General features: G+C 48.6%; 3 protein-coding genes across 5 annotated transcripts in view; 2 read left to right on the top strand and 1 right to left on the bottom strand.

The window, feature by feature from the left end:
* LOC133339382 (cell adhesion molecule DSCAML1-like) overlaps positions 1-19,154 on the bottom strand; it is a 195,313-nt gene that overhangs the window by 42,248 nt on the left and 133,911 nt on the right. The window lies entirely within an intron of this gene.
* On the top strand, positions 1,021-15,541 carry LOC133339390 (cell adhesion molecule DSCAML1-like). Its single transcript, XM_061547533.1, has 8 exons — positions 1,021-1,233; positions 6,168-6,310; positions 7,504-7,705; positions 8,878-9,020; positions 9,388-9,598; positions 10,674-10,842; positions 11,322-11,364; positions 13,510-15,541. The coding sequence occupies exons 1-7, from the start codon at positions 1,086-1,088 to the stop codon at positions 11,356-11,358; spliced, it is 1,053 nt and encodes a 350-aa protein (XP_061403517.1). The 5' UTR covers positions 1,021-1,085; the 3' UTR covers positions 11,359-11,364; positions 13,510-15,541.
* LOC133339383 (uncharacterized) overlaps positions 18,197-19,154 on the top strand; it is a 44,660-nt gene continuing 43,702 nt past the window's right edge. For all 3 annotated transcript variants that reach the window (XR_009754724.1, XR_009754723.1, XM_061547524.1), the window contains exon 1: positions 18,197-18,542. Coding sequence is in view for 1 of the 3 variants with exons in the window: in XM_061547524.1 (XP_061403508.1) it covers positions 18,401-18,542 (142 nt within the window). In the remaining 2 variants the exon portion in view is untranslated. The remainder of the gene's footprint in view (positions 18,543-19,154) is intronic.

The raw sequence follows: 19,154 nt of genomic DNA, 5'->3' as shown, positions 1-19,154 counted from the left end.
AGAAAGGGTAAAACATTTTTCATACTTTGATACTGGCAAAAAGGTCCCATAGATTGAACCCATTCTTTCAATTAATACATATTTCTTTCCCTATTCATAGTACATAATGGTAATTTATCTCGATCATTACAGTATATTTAATAACATTTACCAATGAAATACAAAAATGACATCACTGGAACCATGTACATGCAGTCACCAACTTACAAACATCCAACTTACGAATGGGTCACAGGATCTAATTATATTCGTAAGTTGAGGACTGCCCTATAGTGTGCTACAGCTACTGCTGTATCTGTATCTGCTCACGTTAATTCTAGGACTCTATGCATACGTAGCCAGTGGTGAAGGGTGCGTGGGTGATCCAAAACCCTGTCTCAAAATATTTCCTCCCAGGGTTATATTGATATACATTTTGGTAGACAATGCAATTAGCATGCATGTGCTGGTGGATTGTTTGATATGCACAAAAGCTATGACGTCACATGGCATTGTGATGTCATAACGTCCGTACATATGATCGTGAATGAATAGCTCATATCCAGGTCTCGTGCATGTATGTACGTTGAACTTCTTTACACGATACGTAGCCAACCGTGCTTACTCTACATCTTACAACCTCCTGTATTTTGATTCCGGTAAAAGGTGTCCAATGGATGTTAAAGACATTCTTATTCATTCTAGGCATAAACTCTGGTTATCCTCGTAGCGGCTTTTGGCTGGCCATTGAACAAAGATGGTCACCGCATCGCGCGGTCTCACATGCGCTGCTGCGGCCATCTTGGTTGCTCTGCCTTCCAAATATTAGGAAGCCACTGGAGCTACACACTGTTAAATAATCATCTAGATTGAAAACTCGTTTCTTAAAACTGATATTTATGTTTAGTTTGTTGTCCTTCCCCCGCACCTCCAATTAGCACGGTTGCCTATGTACTGTGCCAAAGAAGTTCAACATGCATACAACATACATACAACATACATACAACATACATACATCTTTGATCTGTGCATGCTCTCGCTTTTGTTGACCACAGCTTTATAAATTCCCCAATGGAGATAGACAATGGCCTCTACATTCCACCTGGATGGGTGATGAGTCCAAGTGCGATGCCTCCATTACCGTGAGTGACATCAAAACCAACGACTCTGGGCGATATCGCTGTGAGGTCACGGTGTATCCACAAATCAAGCACGACATTGGGTATCTACAGCTGAATGTCAAGAGTCCATCAGGTTTGTGTTATTATCTTCAAACGTCGTCTATATTACCACCCACAACTCTATCATCTATCCTATAGACCTGATATAGAACTCAACATGTACACTTTAAAACCATGGGCCCAGTGCCACGGTGAACTAAGTTCAACCCCTGGCTACGATCTCATCACCACCAATGAACATCAGAACCTTTGACTGCTCCTCACCGACTCAGAGGTCAGAGTTCTGAGCTAGCGCCACTCAGAAGATTGGGTTCAAGTCCAGACATTTGCCTTCGAGTTCACCGAGTCCTAAGTCGAGTGAGTTGATGGACTAAGCCCCCCCTTTCTGCAATTAATTGACGAAATTAAATCTCTTGAGAATTAAAAGTATCTGGTCCATTGTCATGTGATAAGCGCTGTTCTATGTGGAAGAGAAATTTGGGAAAGTCCTGCTCCCAACTGCGTGGATCAGCAGAGGTCGCTTGAAGGAATCTGAGAGTCAGCTCTGTGATATCCACTCTGCGGACTGTTCTCTAGCAAGACACGTTGCACTACTCTGTGAGAAATCCCGATTAATGTGTATATTAGTAGCGGGACACGGGGATAACATTTGGCTTCATCTAAGGTGTGTTGTGGATCTAGACGGTTGTGCCTGATGGGGTTTGTTTTCCAAAACACAGGGGTGATATTTCGGTAATACGCAGTTTGACGCTGCGAACATTTTTGTATCTGCATAAACAGAAAAGGTAGTCACGTGAGAGTGCTGCGTCCGTTGGAATGTGTGAATCGACTGTAAGAATGATGTATTTACCGTGTATGTCTGTGTGCGCGTGTGGGTATGTTTTTTTTTTAACCCCCTACCTCCTCGCGGTGCTGGCTGGGCAATGTTGTCGTGGGCAGTGTCGTGGGGGGAGGGCCAATTCCGATTGGCCTTTCCCCTCAGGGCATCTGTGACCACCACAGCGGCTAAATGGGGGCTCTGGACGGGTGCGAGGGGCTGGTAACCCCTCCACCTTAAATAAATTACCACTAAACCACGACTGAAATATCTAACTAATAAGCTTGTGCCAGAGGCCCCGGGGTGGCAGGCGTCTATGACGTCTCCTGGCCAAACCACATTTGGCGGAGCCAGGAGATTGAATTTTTACCCTTGGGGCTCCTCCAGAAACAACGAAAAGCCACTACGGATGGCCACATGGAGTGTTCGAACGCTCACTGCGGAGGAGAGGCTGCCACTCCTCTGTCGGGAGCTGGACCGGTACCACCTGGATCTCTGTGGCATTCAGGAGGTCCGGTGGACCAGCTCTGGCTCCTGCCACCATCAGGGGTGGACAGTCCTCTACTCGGGGCAGGAGACTGCCAAACAACAGGGTGTGGCTCTTCTTCTGAACAAAAGAATGAAGGGAGCGTGGGAGCATGGTGGTGAGGTGTGGGAAGCTGTAAGCCCCAGGCTACTTTGGGCTCGCCTTCCCAACAACCGGAGGTGAGGAGTGGTGGTCGTGGTTACTTATGCCCCCACCGAAGATAAATATCCATGGAGGGATGCTGGCAAGGCCAATGAGTCGGATGCCTTATATGACCTCCTGTTACAGGTGCTGGCTAAAGTGGCCCCTCGGGATAGAGTCATCTTGTTGGTTGACTTCAATGCCCGAGTTGGTCATGATGCTGGCACCTGGTCTGGAGTGATTGGAAGGCATGGGCCAGATCAGCTCAATGACTGGTAGGAGGCTGCTAGATTTTTATGCAGCCCATGGGCTTGTAATTACCAACACGCTGTTCCGGCATCGGCGCATCCACACAACATCATGGATGCATGCGGGGTCTAAGCAAGAACATTGCTGGACTACATAGTGATGGACCAGTAGATGCGAGCCCATGTCCTTGACACCAGGACCTACCGTGGAGCTGATCTGCCCTCTGACCATTGACTAGTTATCTGTAAGATGTGCCTGCCGTTCTTCCACTCCGGTGGTGGGTGTACACCCAGGACCCCATTCCAAACTATGGTGGCCTGGTCTTAGTTAGCTGATGAAAGTTGCAAGCGAGAATTTCATCATCGCTTGCGGCTGGGGTTGGCATCGTCCCCCACTCCTCCTGATGTCGAGGGTAAATGGGCGAGGTTTAGGACTGTGACTCATGCAGCTGCAATGGCTGCTTTGGGTACATGGTCCAGACCTCCTCAGAGACCCTGGCTGACAGAGGAGGTGTTTAGGATGGTTGAGAAAAAGCGACAGGCCCACTATAATTGTCTACAGCATCCGACGTCAGAGAATGAGGAGGCTTACCGCAGCCTTCGCTCGGAGGTTCGGAGAACCGTGAGGTGCTGCAAGGATGGGTGGTGGTCGCGGGTTGCTGAGGAGATGGAGTCTGCCTCAGTGGCCCGCGATCACAAATCGCTATTTAACTCCATCAAAAAGTAACCTCCAGCGCCACATGCATTACCATCATTAGGAGAAAAAACGGTTATCCAATCCCCGACCTCCAGGAACAGGTTTGCAGATTTGCTGAGACATTTCTGTGAGGTCCTGGGGGAGATGAACTTTCTCAGCCAGGAAAATAATGTGGCACAAAGTGGGGATGACCCTGCTGAGACTGCGGTGCCTCAAATATTGGAAGAAGAAACCACCCCCTGTGAGTGGCTGGCTGAGGTGCCGTCTGTTGAGGAAGTACTGACGGTGATCCAGAGTCTGAGACCAGGAAAGGTACTGGGCAGAGATGATCTCCCAAGCGAAATGCTGAGGGAGGGTGGCGTTTGTGCACAGACTTCCCTACATGACATCATAACAACAGTCTGGACCACTGGACGGGTTCCGCAGGATTGGAAGGATGCCCTGGTGGTTCCCCTCTTTAAGAAGGGGGACAGCACAGACTGTAACAACTACAGGGGTATCTCACTCCTCAGTGTGCCGGGAAAGGTCTTGGCAAGGATTATTCAACATCGCCTTGCTAGGCACGCTGAGGAGGGGCTTGCTGAGCCCCAATGTGGTTTCAGGAAAGGGCGGTCCTGCACAGATTCCATATTTTCTGTCCGTCTGCTACAGCAGAGGTGTAGGGAATTCCAACAAGACCTACATCTCTGCTTTATTGACCTGGGCTCTGGGTTGTTCTTCGTGCTTTCGGAGTCCCTGACCCTCTGCTCACGATCATTAAGGACCTTCATGATGGTGAGCGGGCCCGGGTAAAACTACGTGGCCGGGAGTCAGAGCCATTCCCTGTATACCTTGGGGTGCGACAGGGATGTCCTCTGGCTCCCACATTATTTAACATCTATTTTGACCACGTAGTTCGTGAAGCCTTCAATAGCTGTACTGGAAGAATTTCTATTTGGTACAGATATAATGGGAGGCTGATCGATGCCCGGGTACGGTCAAGGGATTGCTCCCTATTGGTCAACCACGTTATGTATGCCGATGATTTGGTAATTGCTGCTCATTCAGAGGAGAAGTTGCTGCTCAAACTGGACCGTGCCACTAAGAGGTAGGGCCTTACCATCAGCCCCACCAAAACTAAGCACCTGCCTGGACACTCCACCCCCACAACTCCCAATTGGTGATAGGGCATTTGTGGAGAGAGTGGAGAGTTTACCATACCTTGGCAGTGTGCTCATGTCCGGCTCTGGTTTAGCAGCAGAGGTCTCACTCTGAATCAGTCGAGTGGCATTATCTTTTCATCGGTTGCGTAACGCTGTGTGGAAGCTACCTGGTCTATCGCTCCGCACGAAGCTTCAGGTCTTGTCGGCCACGGTCATTCCTTCTCTTCTCTATGCTTCGCGAAACGTGGACACCCCTAATGGAACATCTTCGCCGGTTAGAAACATTTAGGCTGGCCTGCCTACAATCCATCCTGGGTTTAACCAGGCTTGATTGTGTGAGGAGCTCACAAATCCTTGAAAGATCTGGGCAAAGTCCCATCGGTGAGCTCCTCCGGCAGGCAAGGCTGCGTTGGCTGGGTCATGTAGCCCGCATGCCCAGGCACCGCATGCCTAAATAGCTTTTGTTTGGCCGGATCGAGGGGGCTAAACGGGTGCAGCACGGGCTAGAGAAGAGATGGAGTGATGTGGTACAGGAGGACGTGGAGCTGAGTGGACTTGCCGTTGACTGGTACCAGTGGTGTCAAGAGGAGGCTCGTGAAGGACGCTACTGGGCAGTTGGAGGCAGTCGCCCTCCAACAACAACGGAGGGCGGAGGAGCGATGCTCACAACAACGAGTGGAGCGCCGGGTGGCTAAAGCACAGCCAGTTGGCACAGTAGGGGGCACAGGCGGTGCATCAGCCAGTCATCTCGGTCATCTCAGTCAGTTGACCCGTGGCACCTGGGTCTGCCCCGTAACCTCCTGCCAGTGGGCGTTCGACACTTCCCGTGGCCTCAAGGTGCACATGGCCTGGCACAGGCGCCGTGGTGACGTCACCGCCACTTATTGGCGAATAGCGGTTGTTGTTGTTGTTGGGGAGCGGTAGTGTAGTGGTTAGCGCTGCGCTATAAACATGTCGATATGTGTCGATATATTGTGATAATGTAATGTACTCAAAACGCACAGCAGTAGCACAACGAAAAAGTTCACACATTACCGCATGAATCTAGTTATTGAGGACGTTAGTCATAAGGACTGTTAGTGGCGAGTGTCGGGTGTGAGTGCCGTGGTGCGGGAAGAAGAAAGGAGACGGGGGTTTTGTATTGCGTTGAGTGTACACACACGACATGAGAACGACTCAGCATCCGTTAGTACAATGACGAGGGTGGGCATCTTGGAGTATTAGTTACACAAAGAGGGGGTGATCATTTCGAAGGCAGGAAGGCGAACAAAGTTGTGCCCATCATGGCATTTTCCAGCAACGTAACTCCCCGCGTTCGACGAGGACTGCCGGTTCTGTACTTTTAAAACGCATTCTCACTGACAAATGTTTTGAGTTTATACATTACATTATATAAGAAAATATACTAATGTGGGCATTGTGTGTGGTTTCCCTAGAACTCGTGGTTGTGACCCCGGATAAAATGAACGCCATGGCAGGCACTACATTTATCCTGCCCTGCTCCTACACCTGCACAATCAGCGGCGTTACCCACACGCTGGTGGAGTGGTTCAGGATAATAGACGGGCGAGAAGAGAGGGTGAGTTACTCCTCTGTCCGTTCTGTGCGCCATTTACTGCTAAATTGCAGCAAGCGCAAACGTGGAATTTATAGTATTGTTAGTAAACCTGGTCACATGACCTTTGAGCATTTATAACATCCATCGCAGATTAACAGGATTGGTATTTTCTATTCATATCGAGGGCCCCTGGTCACGTGACTGGGCAGAGTCATGGGCAGCCATTTGAAAACATGTCTCCACGTGAAGCTCCTTTGTCAACAGTTAATCCTGCCCAGTGCCGGATTATCCGAGTAGCAACAGTATCACATGCTACTTGTCAGTGTCTTATTATCCTAGTAGCACAAGTGTCACATGCTACTTATCAGTGTTTTATTATCCTAGTAGCACAAGTATCACATACTACTTGTCAGTGTCTTATTATCCGAGTAGCAAAAGTATCACATGCTACTTGTCAGTGTCTTATTATCCTAGTAACACAAGTAGCACATGCTACTTATCAGTGTTTTATTATCCTAGTAACACAAGTGTCACATGCTACTTGTCAGTGTCTTATTATCCTAGTAGCACAAGTGTCACATGCTACTTTTCAGTGTTTTATTATCCTAGTAACACAAGTAACACATGCTACTTGTCAGTGTCGTATTATCCTAGTAACACAAGTGTCACATGCTACTTATCAGTGTCTTATTATCCTAGTAGCACAAGTAACACATGCTACTTGTCAGTGTCTTATTATCCTAGTAGCACAAGTAACACATGCTACTTGTCAGTGTCTTATTATCCTAGTAACACAAGTAGCTAGATATGCAGCTATGGGCCCCACATTCTCAAGGGCCCCGCGCTAAATGCTTTCAAGCTATCAATTCCGGTTCAGTGATTCTGCACTTGCTCTATTACTATAGTACGATACCACCTTCAACTTTTATGAACGACTGGGTGTTTAAGGTTAGCGATTTGCTGTATTGTCTGACTGTATAGCAAATTAAAAAAATACTATTACTTTACTATGCAAGTAAGAAATTCGTGTTTTAATGTTTTTTTGTTATTTAGGGCTCCGTTAAAACATATGCTACAGGCCACACACTACCTTTTTCCAACTCAGTTGCAGCCCTGGAGACAGAACAATTCTCGGGTTTTATTTGAACAAATTTTATACTGAAAAAAAATGACGCATTTAATCTGTGTGATGCTTTCACCTTTATTGACCACAGATTTATAAATACACCGCTGGAGAGAGCAGCCACTGGCCTTTACAGGCCACCTGGGTGGGTGATGTGTCCAAGTGCGACGCCTCCATCACCGTCAGCGACATCCAGACCCACGACTCTGGGCGATATCACTGTGAGGTCACGGTGTTTCCACAAAACATCCAATACATTGGGTATCTACAGCTGATTGTCCACCCACGAACAGGTTTGTATCACGTCCTTCATAGGTCTGTCCTACCACTCACTACTCCCATCATCTTGACTTAAAACTTTCGTGACTGCAGGAATTCATATTCTTTGTTCACGCAGATAGAAAATACAAATACAATATTTTTTTTATTACAATTCAAAATAAAAGCAAAAAACCCACGACGTTTCGATCGCAATACAAGCGGTCTTCATCAGGCGGTTGAAGACCGCTTGTGTTGCGATAGAAACGTCGTGTTTTTTTGCTTAAATCTTTTTTTTGTATTTTATTTTCTATCTGCGTGACTTTACCGAAAGAACCAAGAATATGTACTCCCATCATCTGTCATGTCGCCCAGACCTAGCACTCAATATCCACCCTACGAATCCACGTTTTGACTGTCGTGTTTGGTTTGTTGTCCTTCCCCCGCACCTCCGTGCCTGGCTACGTACGGTGTGAAAACAGTTCAACACGAATATGTACATGTGACAGAACCGTGCACGTAGATCCATGGTCATCTGGGTTCAACTCCTGTCTGTGACTCTTCGATTTTGTTGTCCAATTGGCATACCATCCTGGCTTGGGCCTCCTTTTCATTGACTCAACCTTAAAACAACTTTGCTAATGAGGACGCTGGATGACTCAGAGGTCAGAGTTCTGAACTAGCTCTGCTAGAGAGCTTGGGTTTAAGACAAAGTGACCTGTTTGTAAATCCGGATGTCAAGTCGCATGAGTTTGTCACCTTAGCCTGGTCACCTGGGTACACTTGCAAAACAGATGTTCCCGCTCAACGGATTAAACAGGTGAAATAATTAAATAAACAAAACAGTACTAAGGCAACCATTATAACATTATATTTGGTTATCTGACATTGCACTTAATTTGGCTAATTCCAAGCTCTTGGCAGTTAAACAAACCAGGCAGAGTGCGTCTAACGCGGGGGTTACGTTCCTGGAAAAGGGCGCGTTGGGATAAACCGCGTTCGGCAAATAATAGGGGAAGACTATGGTTGCATTCCTGGGTCCAACATTGCACTGCTCTGCTAGACACCTAAAGAGATGCTTCGTCTAACGGAAAGTTTTGCCCGCTTTCTCTGTCCTAATTGTCACCACTGCGTTGTGAGACCAGCAGCACCTCCTCCTCTAGAGGTTCATTCCCACTGCTCATGTGACCACCGTGTTTGTCCACAGACCTGGCCATTGTCACCCCGGATGCAAAGGACGCCACAGTAGGCAGCACGGCTCTCCTGCTCTGCTTTTACACCTGCACCATCACGGGTATCAGACACACGCTGGTGGAGTGGTTCAGGACCATAGGCGGACACGATGAGAAGGTGCGTCACTGTCACACTTTCACACTATTACTTACACCCCCCTGCTCACAATGATGATTAAATGTTCTTTATTAACGCCCGTTCATGCTTATTTATTTCACTGGAGGTCACCCCCTCTCCTTTTCTGGTCCCATTGTCAACTTTAAAGTTTTTCAGACAACAGTATAGTGTTGTATCTTCAACTATAATAATCTCAAATTCTCTCCGTTCTCTCTACTCTGAATAAGAGTAATTTCCTAGGTGTATTATATATTTATCTGTTATAATGCAATGTTATTTACATATTATGTCAGTTTTCGGAATATGAGCACGTGTATTATGTGGACACACAGTCATGCCCTGGTGTGTTCTTACGTTTGCCATCTAGGTGTATAAGATCACACACAGAAAGAGAAGCCTCAGGCCGATGCAGGTGACTTGGGTGGGAGATGAGTCGACGTGTAACGTCTCCATCACCATCAGCGACATCCAGACCCACGACGCTGGACGATATCGCTGTGAGGTCACGATTTATCGACACGACAAGCCAAGCATGCAAGACATCGGGTATCTGCAGCTGAACGTTCACAATGAACCAGGTTTGCATTATGACATCCCTGGATCTATTTAACACCCACCGCTTTATCATTCTCGCTAAGCAAGAATCCAAATTCTCTTTATTGTCAAGATTTACCACGAAAATGTACTCTGCGGCACAGCCATGTGCATGTCAAGTGTGTTACTATTTCACACGAAAAACACAAAAAAACCACACACACTAAAACATGCATGGTAAATAAATCTCCCCTGACAATGATTTCCCAGCTCGACGCTCGCCCCCAACTCTGTCGCCGATTCGCCATCTAAAGTCCTCAATGACTGGACGGCGAGATGCTTGCGGCACTGTGTGAACATTCCCATTGCATCGCTGTGTATGTCGAGTGTGTTGCTTTTTCACACGAAAAACTCAAAACATACACACGCACACACACAGTAAAACATGCATGGTAATTAAATCGTTCTTACAGTCGATTCATTCACACCTTGCAATGGATGCAGCACCCTCACAGCACTACTTTTCGACAAGGAGATGAGAGTCTTAGCAGCGTCAAGCCGAAACATCACCCCGGTGTTCTGGAAAACAGTCCACATTAGGTGTATCGTGTAGAGCCAGAATGCGCGTTCAATAAAGCCACAGCGCGTCTGCTCCTCCTGACAACCAGGAGGAGCAGATGGTGTGCAGAACAGAAACGAGGTGCAATGGATCTCGGCGATCACAGGACTGGATCGGTCAGAACTGAAGAGCTGGGGACGGAGGCGGGAGTGGCGGTGCTCATCTCACTCGAGCGGAGAGAGGGAGTCGGCTCACACGGCTGGGGCTGCCTTAGCAATAGAGGGGGCAACCGCGAGGGCGATGAACGTGGAGGCACCAGGGTGGAGACAGAGGGGCAGGCCGAGAGTGAGGGGAGTAGAAGTGGTGAATGCGGCGGATTCTAGTGACTGGGGAGTAGACGCAGAGGTGGCCCAAGGCAGCAACGAGCAGAGCAGGAGGAGCTGCAGGGCAGAGACCGCACGAGAGGAGGGGGACATGGCAGGAAGAGGAAGAAGACGTTGACTGCGTCCATCTCTTGGGTGTTCACGTGTTGCTGTGTCGTCTGTGTTTGTGTTTAATAGAACCGAGAGACGCAACACCCACCCCAACCCCAACCTCAGCTCCAGCTCCATCACCTGTAGCTGCGATCGTCCTTGGAGTCATTGCTGCTGTTCTATTTGCTGCTCTGGTTGCTGTTGGAGTTGTTTTTTGCTGCAAAGGAAGGACGAGACCAAGAGAACCAGAAGCCCCGTGAGTATCGACCGCACTTGCACCAGAACCTCACAGTGAGTGATAGAACACGGCTCACAATGGCCACACCAGAGACCCTGAGCCGGCCCTCTCCAAGGGCCTGAGTTTGAATCCAGCTCCCTGCCTGCCCGTGACTCGGAGCTGTGCTCAGTGGAGCCTGCGGAAGCTCCTGGCGGCTGGGACCCCTGAGTTAGACTCCCAGCCGTGGCTGCTGTCAGTGACAGGGGCTCTATATGAGTGGGGGTGGTGATGTGAGACTGCGTCAGTCATAGGAGATGGTGAACTCAATGGGCTCTCACCTAGTTAAACAAAGGATGTCTGTCAAATCAGGGTCTGTGATTGCTGTGGTCAGTGATTCCATGCGGGTGCCAGGCAGGTGTGAGACGTGAGTTAGACTCTCAGCCGTGCCAGTGACACAGGCTGCAGGTGGGCGAGGGTGGGGATGTGTGATTGACGCGTGTCCACTTCTCTCTCAACAGGCCTCAAGAAATGCAACCAATGAACCCAGTTGGATAAGATGAGGTGAGAGCGATAGAGGCAGGAAGCAGGAGCCACTCTCGTCAGGGTCATTCTTTCTGTGTGTGTGTTTGTGTGCGCGCACTGCACTAAGAACCAGCTACCTGGGTTCAATTCCCTAACCTCCCTGCGTTGTGTAAACGCCAGCACTGCTGAGACAAAGGCGGCCGGGCGTGGTGCTGGCCACATCACCCTCTCGAGGTGTTACCCGCTAGCAGCACTTGCCTCGACTGACTGGTCAAGGCTACATCATGGGGGACAGTTGTGTTTGTCACGCAAGTTTGCCATGGCACAGGAAGTGACTTTGAGTCATTAGCCGGGTACTTGAGGCTGGAAATATTCAAACACATACATTTTTAACTTGCATAGTAAAGTAATTGTATGTTTTCATTTGTTGCACAGCCAAATAATACGACAAATCGCTAACCTTAAACACCCAGTGGATTAATAAAAGTCGAAGGCGGTATAGTAACATAGTAATAGAGCATACTCTTTGGTTCTTTCGGTAAAGTCACATAGGTATAAAATAAAATCAATTAAATCTCGATGTTTCGATCGCAACACAAGTGACCGTCATCAGGTGAAACAAACACAGCAGGAGAACTGCTGACATAGGAGAAAGAGCTGCTGCAACAAGAGTTTATATCGGATTGTTGGTGGGCTCAACCCAAGGGTAAGTGGGCGGAGCTAGAAAAGGAATTTGTACGTAAAGCGATTAGCATGTCAATGTGGGAAGCTCCCAGCCACCGGAGGTGGAGGGGATCCTGTGCCTGGGCTGCCTCACAGATATTTAGCCTGGTGATGTACTCGGAGAGTCGTAAATAACAGCTGAAACAGGCAGGTAGGATGGAAACATCACAGTAGAGCAAGTGCAGAATCACTGAACCGGAATTGATAGCTTGAAAGCATTCAGTGCGGGGCAATGAAAGTGCGGGGCCCATAGCACTCCGATAATAAGACACTGATAAGTAGCATATTCTACTCTTTGGTTCTTTCGGTAAAGTCACGTAGATAGAAAAAATAACTTATAAAAAACGACGTTTCAATAGCAACACAAGCCATCGTCTTCAAGTGAAACAATACAGCGGGCGGACTGCTGAGGAGGAAATGTAGCGAGAGAGCTACTGCAACTAGACTAGGAATGGAATTTGCAAGTAAATGTAATCGCAGAGAGGGTGGGTGAACTCGGCTAATCCGAGGTCACCGAGAAGATGGATGCAAAATTTAGCAGTATGAATTCCTGCAGTCACGAAAGCTTCAAATCTAGCATATGATACTTTTGCTATGAGGATAATAAGACACTGATAACTAGCATATGTAGCTACTTTTGCTACGAGGATAATAAGACACTGATAAGTAGCATATGTAGCTACTTTTGCTACGAGGATAATAAGACACTGATAAGTAGCATATGCTACCTTTGCTACTAGGATAATCCGGCACTGCTTGGAGGTTGTGAATGCGAGAAGGATGTTCCAGACTGTCTGGGAAGAGAAGGGAGTGCTCAACAAGTTGCTTAAATTCGGGCTCGCAGCTCGAGTCAATAATAGTTTTTTTACGTTTTGGTGCATGATCGATTGTTCTGTTATGATGTTTTAAAGCAATACCATTGCTTCGTTTGGTCTTCATAGAACTTAAATTTTTTTAGAAAATGTATAATGACTGGGGAAATCCACCCAAGAATTAGTGCGGTATTTTAGTAGCACACTGGGCGCGTGTGTGTGTGCTGATTGGACTTGCCGATGAACGGTACCAGCGGTGTCAAGATCGGCCTCTGTGCAGGAGGTTCGTGAAGGACGCTGCTGAGCAGCTGGAGACAGTCGCCCTCCAACAACAACGGATGGCAGAGGAGGCGGCTAAAGCGCAGAAAGTTGTCACAGTAGGGGGCACAGGTGGCGCATCTGCCAGCCATCTCGGTCAACCCACGAGACCTGGGTCTGTTCCGTGACCTCCTGCCAGGGAACCTTTGACAAATCACGGAACCTCAAAGTGCACCTAGCATGGCACAAGCGCGGTTGTGACGTCACTGCCTTGTTGTGAATGGCTGTTGTACACGTACCTGCATTCGTTATCTATGCACGTATTGCACAATCCTACACTGCTCACTTAGCCTCATCACGCACTCATCGCTTACCTCTCTTTATTAAACAGGTCAAGTTGCACCGGCAGAGCAAGGAGATGAGCCAAACGATGAAGAAGGAGAATGTGAGACCTCAACTTAGAGAACCCAGAAGTTCAGCCAACCAGTCCCAAGCCACCTTAACTTATACAGCAAGTTGTACTAATCAACTCATCACCGCTAGAAACTAACCCTCATAGAGCCAATGATCAAGACGCCGGCAACGCAGCGATGTGAAGTTGAACCGCAATGCCTCGTGAGGTTAACGCAAAGCTACCAAAGTTCTGGTTTGGTCTGGACCGTCTGAAAATGTTGATGTAGAACGCGAGACCTCAACTGTGTGGGCGTGGCTATAGAAATGTGGGCGTTGCTGGTGGTGGAGAGAGGGGCAACCAGCTGACCACGTGTCACGGTTGAGCCTCCCAGACACGTGGTAGCTTTACGTCCATTTTGCAAGGTGCATTGTCATGCTGCCCCACAAATGAATGGCATAGAGACCCCGTAACAATTTACACAGAGACCCATAGATTCACAAATAGACCCATTTATCCACATGGACGCCATAGATTCACACAGATACCCACAGATTCACAAAGAGACCCATATATTCACATATAGATCATATATTCACATAGAGACCCAAAGGCGCGCATAAAGACCCACTAATGGACACAGGGACACATAAATTCACACAGAGACCCAACCATTCACACAGAATGTCAATGGCTAATATAGTGACCCATTCATGAAAATATAGACCAGTACACTTTATAGAACCTCAGACTTAGACACATGGTTGTGATTAAACTGGGCTCTCAAATGCAGTGAGTTTGATGGTCTCAGCCCGGTCACCAATGGACTGCACAAAACAAAACCCATCGCGTAAATTTGTCCCATCATACCTCTTTGTCCGATAATTAAAACGTCTGCTTGGCTGCCGTGCGACGTCTCAAGGTAAATCGTGCGAGGCATTGCGGGCCCAGATGTGCGGAGGTATTGAGGGAACGAAGGATTCTTGTGACAAGTCGGGTCCAGTCCCATTCACAGCCGTTTGTTTCACACATCGGGGTCGCACCGCTCTGCAACATTTACAAGTGGATTCCTTGTGCCGTGATATGACGATGAAAGGTGAATTATATTCTGTGAAAAAAATATATTTTTATATTCGAGTACGGCAAACTCTTCCCTCTCGTGGGTTTAGCTATCGCGGATGTGCAGTTTTGTCCCAAGTTTTGAGGTACGGAGTTGGCCGATCGTGCCCCTGTGACTGGACCATTCGCGGTTGATCACGAGATGTATGTACGCGTTGTAACTGCACTGCTCGCGATGATGCTGCCGCGGAAGAACACACGGGGTGCCGTCTTACCTCCGTCTTATCTCCATCTTATCTCTATCTTGTCTCCCGTCTCGTCTCTCAAGCGGCCCATTGGGGGTCCCAGGTCACGTGGTGTTTCCAGCCTCGAGTGAGGAGGCAGTGAGGTTCAGCCGCCCGCCATTTTTCTTTCTATCGTACGTTAGGAACCGTGAACCAAACCCCATTATCACCATTTACCCACATGTTTCCGTAGATGTTTTTCAGCAAAACCCGACAACGTAGATTCCAAAGCCACAACAACGATGCTGAGTTGTTTTTGGGTTAACGGCAAGAATTTTGACCCCAGAAACAAGCACGGGTCATTGTGATGGCTACAATTACGACTTACCCCTATTGGTAGGAAATACAGGCATACCACTTATAGCAACTATTTACCAAGAACGCATCTTGAGCGCTATACGAGGTATGCCTGTGTAGGGGATGTCCGAGCCATCCTCACACCGCACGGACACACAATCTCCGCACTCAACATAGCACACACCAATCACGCGCACGTGAATACACTAGACGGGGGTCAAGGGATTAAAGGGCACTGACGTCACACGCACACGGCGCGCGAAACAGAGGTGTGGATTAGGAAGCAGGGTGGAGATGGAGGGTTTAAAAGGGGCTGTGATATGCGTGTTCGTGGTTGGTTTTGAGGAACGAGTGTGGCTCTTGTTTGAAGAATAAAAAAGTGCTTAACCAGTCTCCGACTTCTCTTCATCTGGTGGCAGCGGTGGGATGTCTCGCCTCAGCCGACGCAAGATCCCAAGGGAGGAGACTCGGCCAGAAGATGCTCAAGGATGAAGAGCGGCGAACCTTGGACGAATAGCAGCAGCTCGCAGATGGTGATATTTTTAAGAGCAGAATGAAGTTTGGAAGGAGTGCTGGTGAAGTAATGGGACAAAGATAGGGTTTAAAAGGATACAATGATGGAGTGTAGAAGTGTCTATAAGCTGTTTCATTAGGTGTAGTGGCAAATTGAACAACAAGTATGGACGCGAAGTAACGAGGGTAGCCGTTTGTAGAGTTGAGCAGAGGTCGCAAACGGGTTTTGATTCCTTAGCCGTACCCGTACCCGGCCGCACCAGGGTCGCAAATGGGTACCCGTACCTGGCCGGGTACGGGTAGCCGGGTATCGGGTAGGGTATGGGTATCGGGTACCCGGTTGCGACCTCTGGCTCATATCCTCGAGCTTGTAGGACAGCGAGCGGAGCGTGGTCTGCAGTTCCCTCTCTGTCGGCCTGTGCGCCTGATTTCTCATCGCCCGAGTCATGTTGTAGTGGGTTCTCAGCGAGACAGAGACGACATAGTCGAGGCACACTTGTTTTTTAAACCAAGGGGCAGTAACACAACACTTGAAGGGGTAACGGCCCCTTCACCCGTACTCAACAGGAATACACCCCTAGCACTATCCCCGACTGATCTACTCCCAGTCCTCCGCTAAGAGTGCAAGGGGAGGCTATCTGATCCGGCCCTGGTTAAGCACGGATCCCGGCACCCAGCCGACCAGACCGGCTCTTACAAGAACATCGGTCCTGAGGCTCTAAGGGCTGCGCCACTGGCTTGCCCTGCCCGGCCCTGAGAAGGACAGCGAGCCAGGGGAGTTCCAGGGCCTATTTGCCGGTCTTCAGTCTTCGCTGGTTAAAGCTTCACACTGGACCCTGAGCCCTCTGGCTCCCCGCCTTTTATACCAATCGCCACCGAGGGGTGGGGCTATGGGGGATCACAGCGCCACCCATAGCCCCCCAGAGTTAACCGTTGCAGACGTGGATGTAGACACCTCTGTGTGTGGATGTAGACACCCCTGTGTGTTTATCCGCTTCCCTTCCCGTAACCACCTCTACAATAAGCTTGCAGCACGCTTGTAGAGCCAGCCCTCCTTCACCACCGTCACCTCCGCCATGGCGTCGTAGTCCTTTCTGCCGTGGCTCTCTCGGTCTGCTCAAGCACTCCGCCACAGACTCTCTGTGCACTTCACACGAGCGACGCGTCACTCCTCACTACCACGACCATGGCGGTCTGCAGGTCCCTGGGTGCTGCTCCCTGTGACTTCGGGAGACGTGAGACAGCCTCAGGATGTCTCGTGATGAGTTTAATGTTTTACTAAAATACTTAAACTATACAATGAGACCTCCTTTACCAGTGGCAAAATATAGTAATAGGTTTTAACCCTTTCAACTGGTACAAAAACTGACACCTTTATACAAGGCATCATGTTTGCAATAACCACAACACAAGCAGTCAAAATGCAAACAAAAAGAAACAACTCTGATGATGATAATGATATGCAGTGTCTTTGAAGTTGATTAGTCCACACCCGAGACAGCTTTTCTTAGAGCCTAGTCTCCATTGGTGTTGGGACAGATGACGCCAAAAGGCGTACAACTCAAAGACAGCGCACTATCATAGTATTGAGAGCTCGGGGTAAGCATTTACACTATGAGACCTCCTTTACCAGTGGCAAATTATAGTAATAGGTTGTTACCCTTTCAACTGGTACGAAAACTGACACCTTTATACAAGGCATCATGTTTGCAATGCTTGTGTTGTGGTTATTGCAAACATGATGCCTTGTATAAAGGTGTCAGTTTTTGTACCAGTTGAAAGGGTTAAAACCTATTACTATACTTAAACTATGTTTTGATGACCAGGTAAGACCCCTCTGAGCTGTGTAGCTTTAATCAGAAGCGACCTAGTCATCACAATTGATAGCAGCTCAACTAGGTGGCTGATGTTATCATCACCACGTGGACGTTGATATCAGCAGATAAAGACTCCAAACTCGTGGTGACATCGATGCTGAATGTGGAGGGGGAAACCTGGAGGACCCGGAGACAATCCACGCGACCACGGGGAGAGTGAACAAGCAAACTAAAAATATACAGCAGCAGGCGTCAGGGTCGGGATTGAAGCCACGACCTCCTGTAGACCAGGCGAGGTGGTTAACATCTCTTGACTTAAAGCTTTCGTGACTGCAGGAATTCACATTCTTCGGATCTTTCGGTAAAGTCGCGTATATAGGTTCAAGGAAAATAAGAAAAACTACGACGTTTCGATCGCAACACAAGCGATCGAAACGTTCTATTTTTAGTTTTTTGTTATTTTCTTTTAAGCTATCTACGTGACTTTACCGAAAGACCCAAACAATAAAGTTAACATCTGTGACGTTGTTTGTGCTGTACTCCACCCACCCCTTGGACTAGAGAACCCCAGAGTCATCTCACTTCCTTCTGAGTCACAGTCGTCTAACACGGAGAGGGGGTGGGGGGTGAAGCACCCATTGGGCTGTCAGAGTGTGACGGGGCAGGTAGCACCACCCACTGTGCTATGAAACACACGCAGTGACAGCCACTCACACACACACGCAGAGGTGACAGCCACACACACACTCACACACGCAGAGGTGACAGCCACACTCACACACGCAGTGATAGCCACACATTCACGCAGAGGTGACAGCCACATATTCTTAGATTTTTTTCGGTAAAGTCACGTAGGTAAAACATTCAAATTATTAATTTTAAATTTTTACCTACGTGACTTTACCGAAAAAACCTAAGAATATGAATCCTTACAGTCACGAAAGCTTCAAATCTAGAAGTGACAGCCACACTCGCACACTCTACACACACACGCGGTGCCACTCAACACGTGCATCGAATCATCATCGTTCACCCCACGGAGCTGTGACATGGGCTAACAACGGTGAGGATTTAACTCTTTGTGAGTGTGTAAGTGTGTGTGTAAGTGTGTGAGTGTGTAAGTGTGTGAGTGTGTAAGTGTGTGAGTGTGTAAGTGTGTGAGTGAGAGTGTGTGAGAGTGAGAGTGTGTGAGAGTGTGTGTGTGTGTAAGTGTGTGTGTGTGAGTGTGTGTGTGTCAGGCTGGATTGTGTGAGGAGCTCACAAATCCTGGAAAGATCTGGGCAAAGTCCCATCGGTGAGCTCCTCCGGCAGGCAAGGCTGCGTTGGCTGGGTCATGTAGCCCGCATGCCCAGCCACCGCATGCCTAAACAGCTTTTGTTCGGCCGGATCGAGGGGGCTAAACGGGCGCGGCACAGGCTAGAGAAGAGATGGAGTGATGTGGTACAGGAGGACATGGAGCTGAGTGGACTGGCCGATGACTGGTACCAGCGGTGTCAAGATCGGGGGTGGCTAAAGCACAGCAAGTTGGTACAGTAGGGGGCAAAGGTGGTGCATCAGCCAGTCATCTCGGTCAGTCGATCCGTGGCACCTGGGTCTGCCCCGTGATCTCCTGCCAGCGGGCGTTCGACACTTCACGTGGCCTTAAGGTGCACTTGGCCTGGCACAAGCATCGTGG

This window comes from Lethenteron reissneri, unplaced genomic scaffold (genome assembly GCF_015708825.2).
Source record: "Lethenteron reissneri isolate LAM-NWPU_2019-01 unplaced genomic scaffold, ASM1570882v1 scaffold_185, whole genome shotgun sequence".
In the NCBI taxonomy this organism is placed as follows: Eukaryota; Metazoa; Chordata; class Hyperoartia; order Petromyzontiformes; family Petromyzontidae; genus Lethenteron; species Lethenteron reissneri.
Note: the sequence above shows the minus strand (reverse complement) of the source record. Positions and strands in the feature narration are given on the sequence as shown.

Coding starts and splice junctions, on each gene's coding strand:
- LOC133339390 (XM_061547533.1), top strand. CDS start 1,086: ATGGGTGATGAGTCCAAGTGCGATGCCTCCATTACCGTGAGTGACATC. Junction 6,311..7,503: donor TAGACGGGCGAGAAGAGAGG/GTGAGTTACTCC, acceptor TATTGACCACAG/ATTTATAAATACACCGCTGG. Junction 7,706..8,877: donor GATTGTCCACCCACGAACAG/GTTTGTATCACG, acceptor GTTTGTCCACAG/ACCTGGCCATTGTCACCCCG.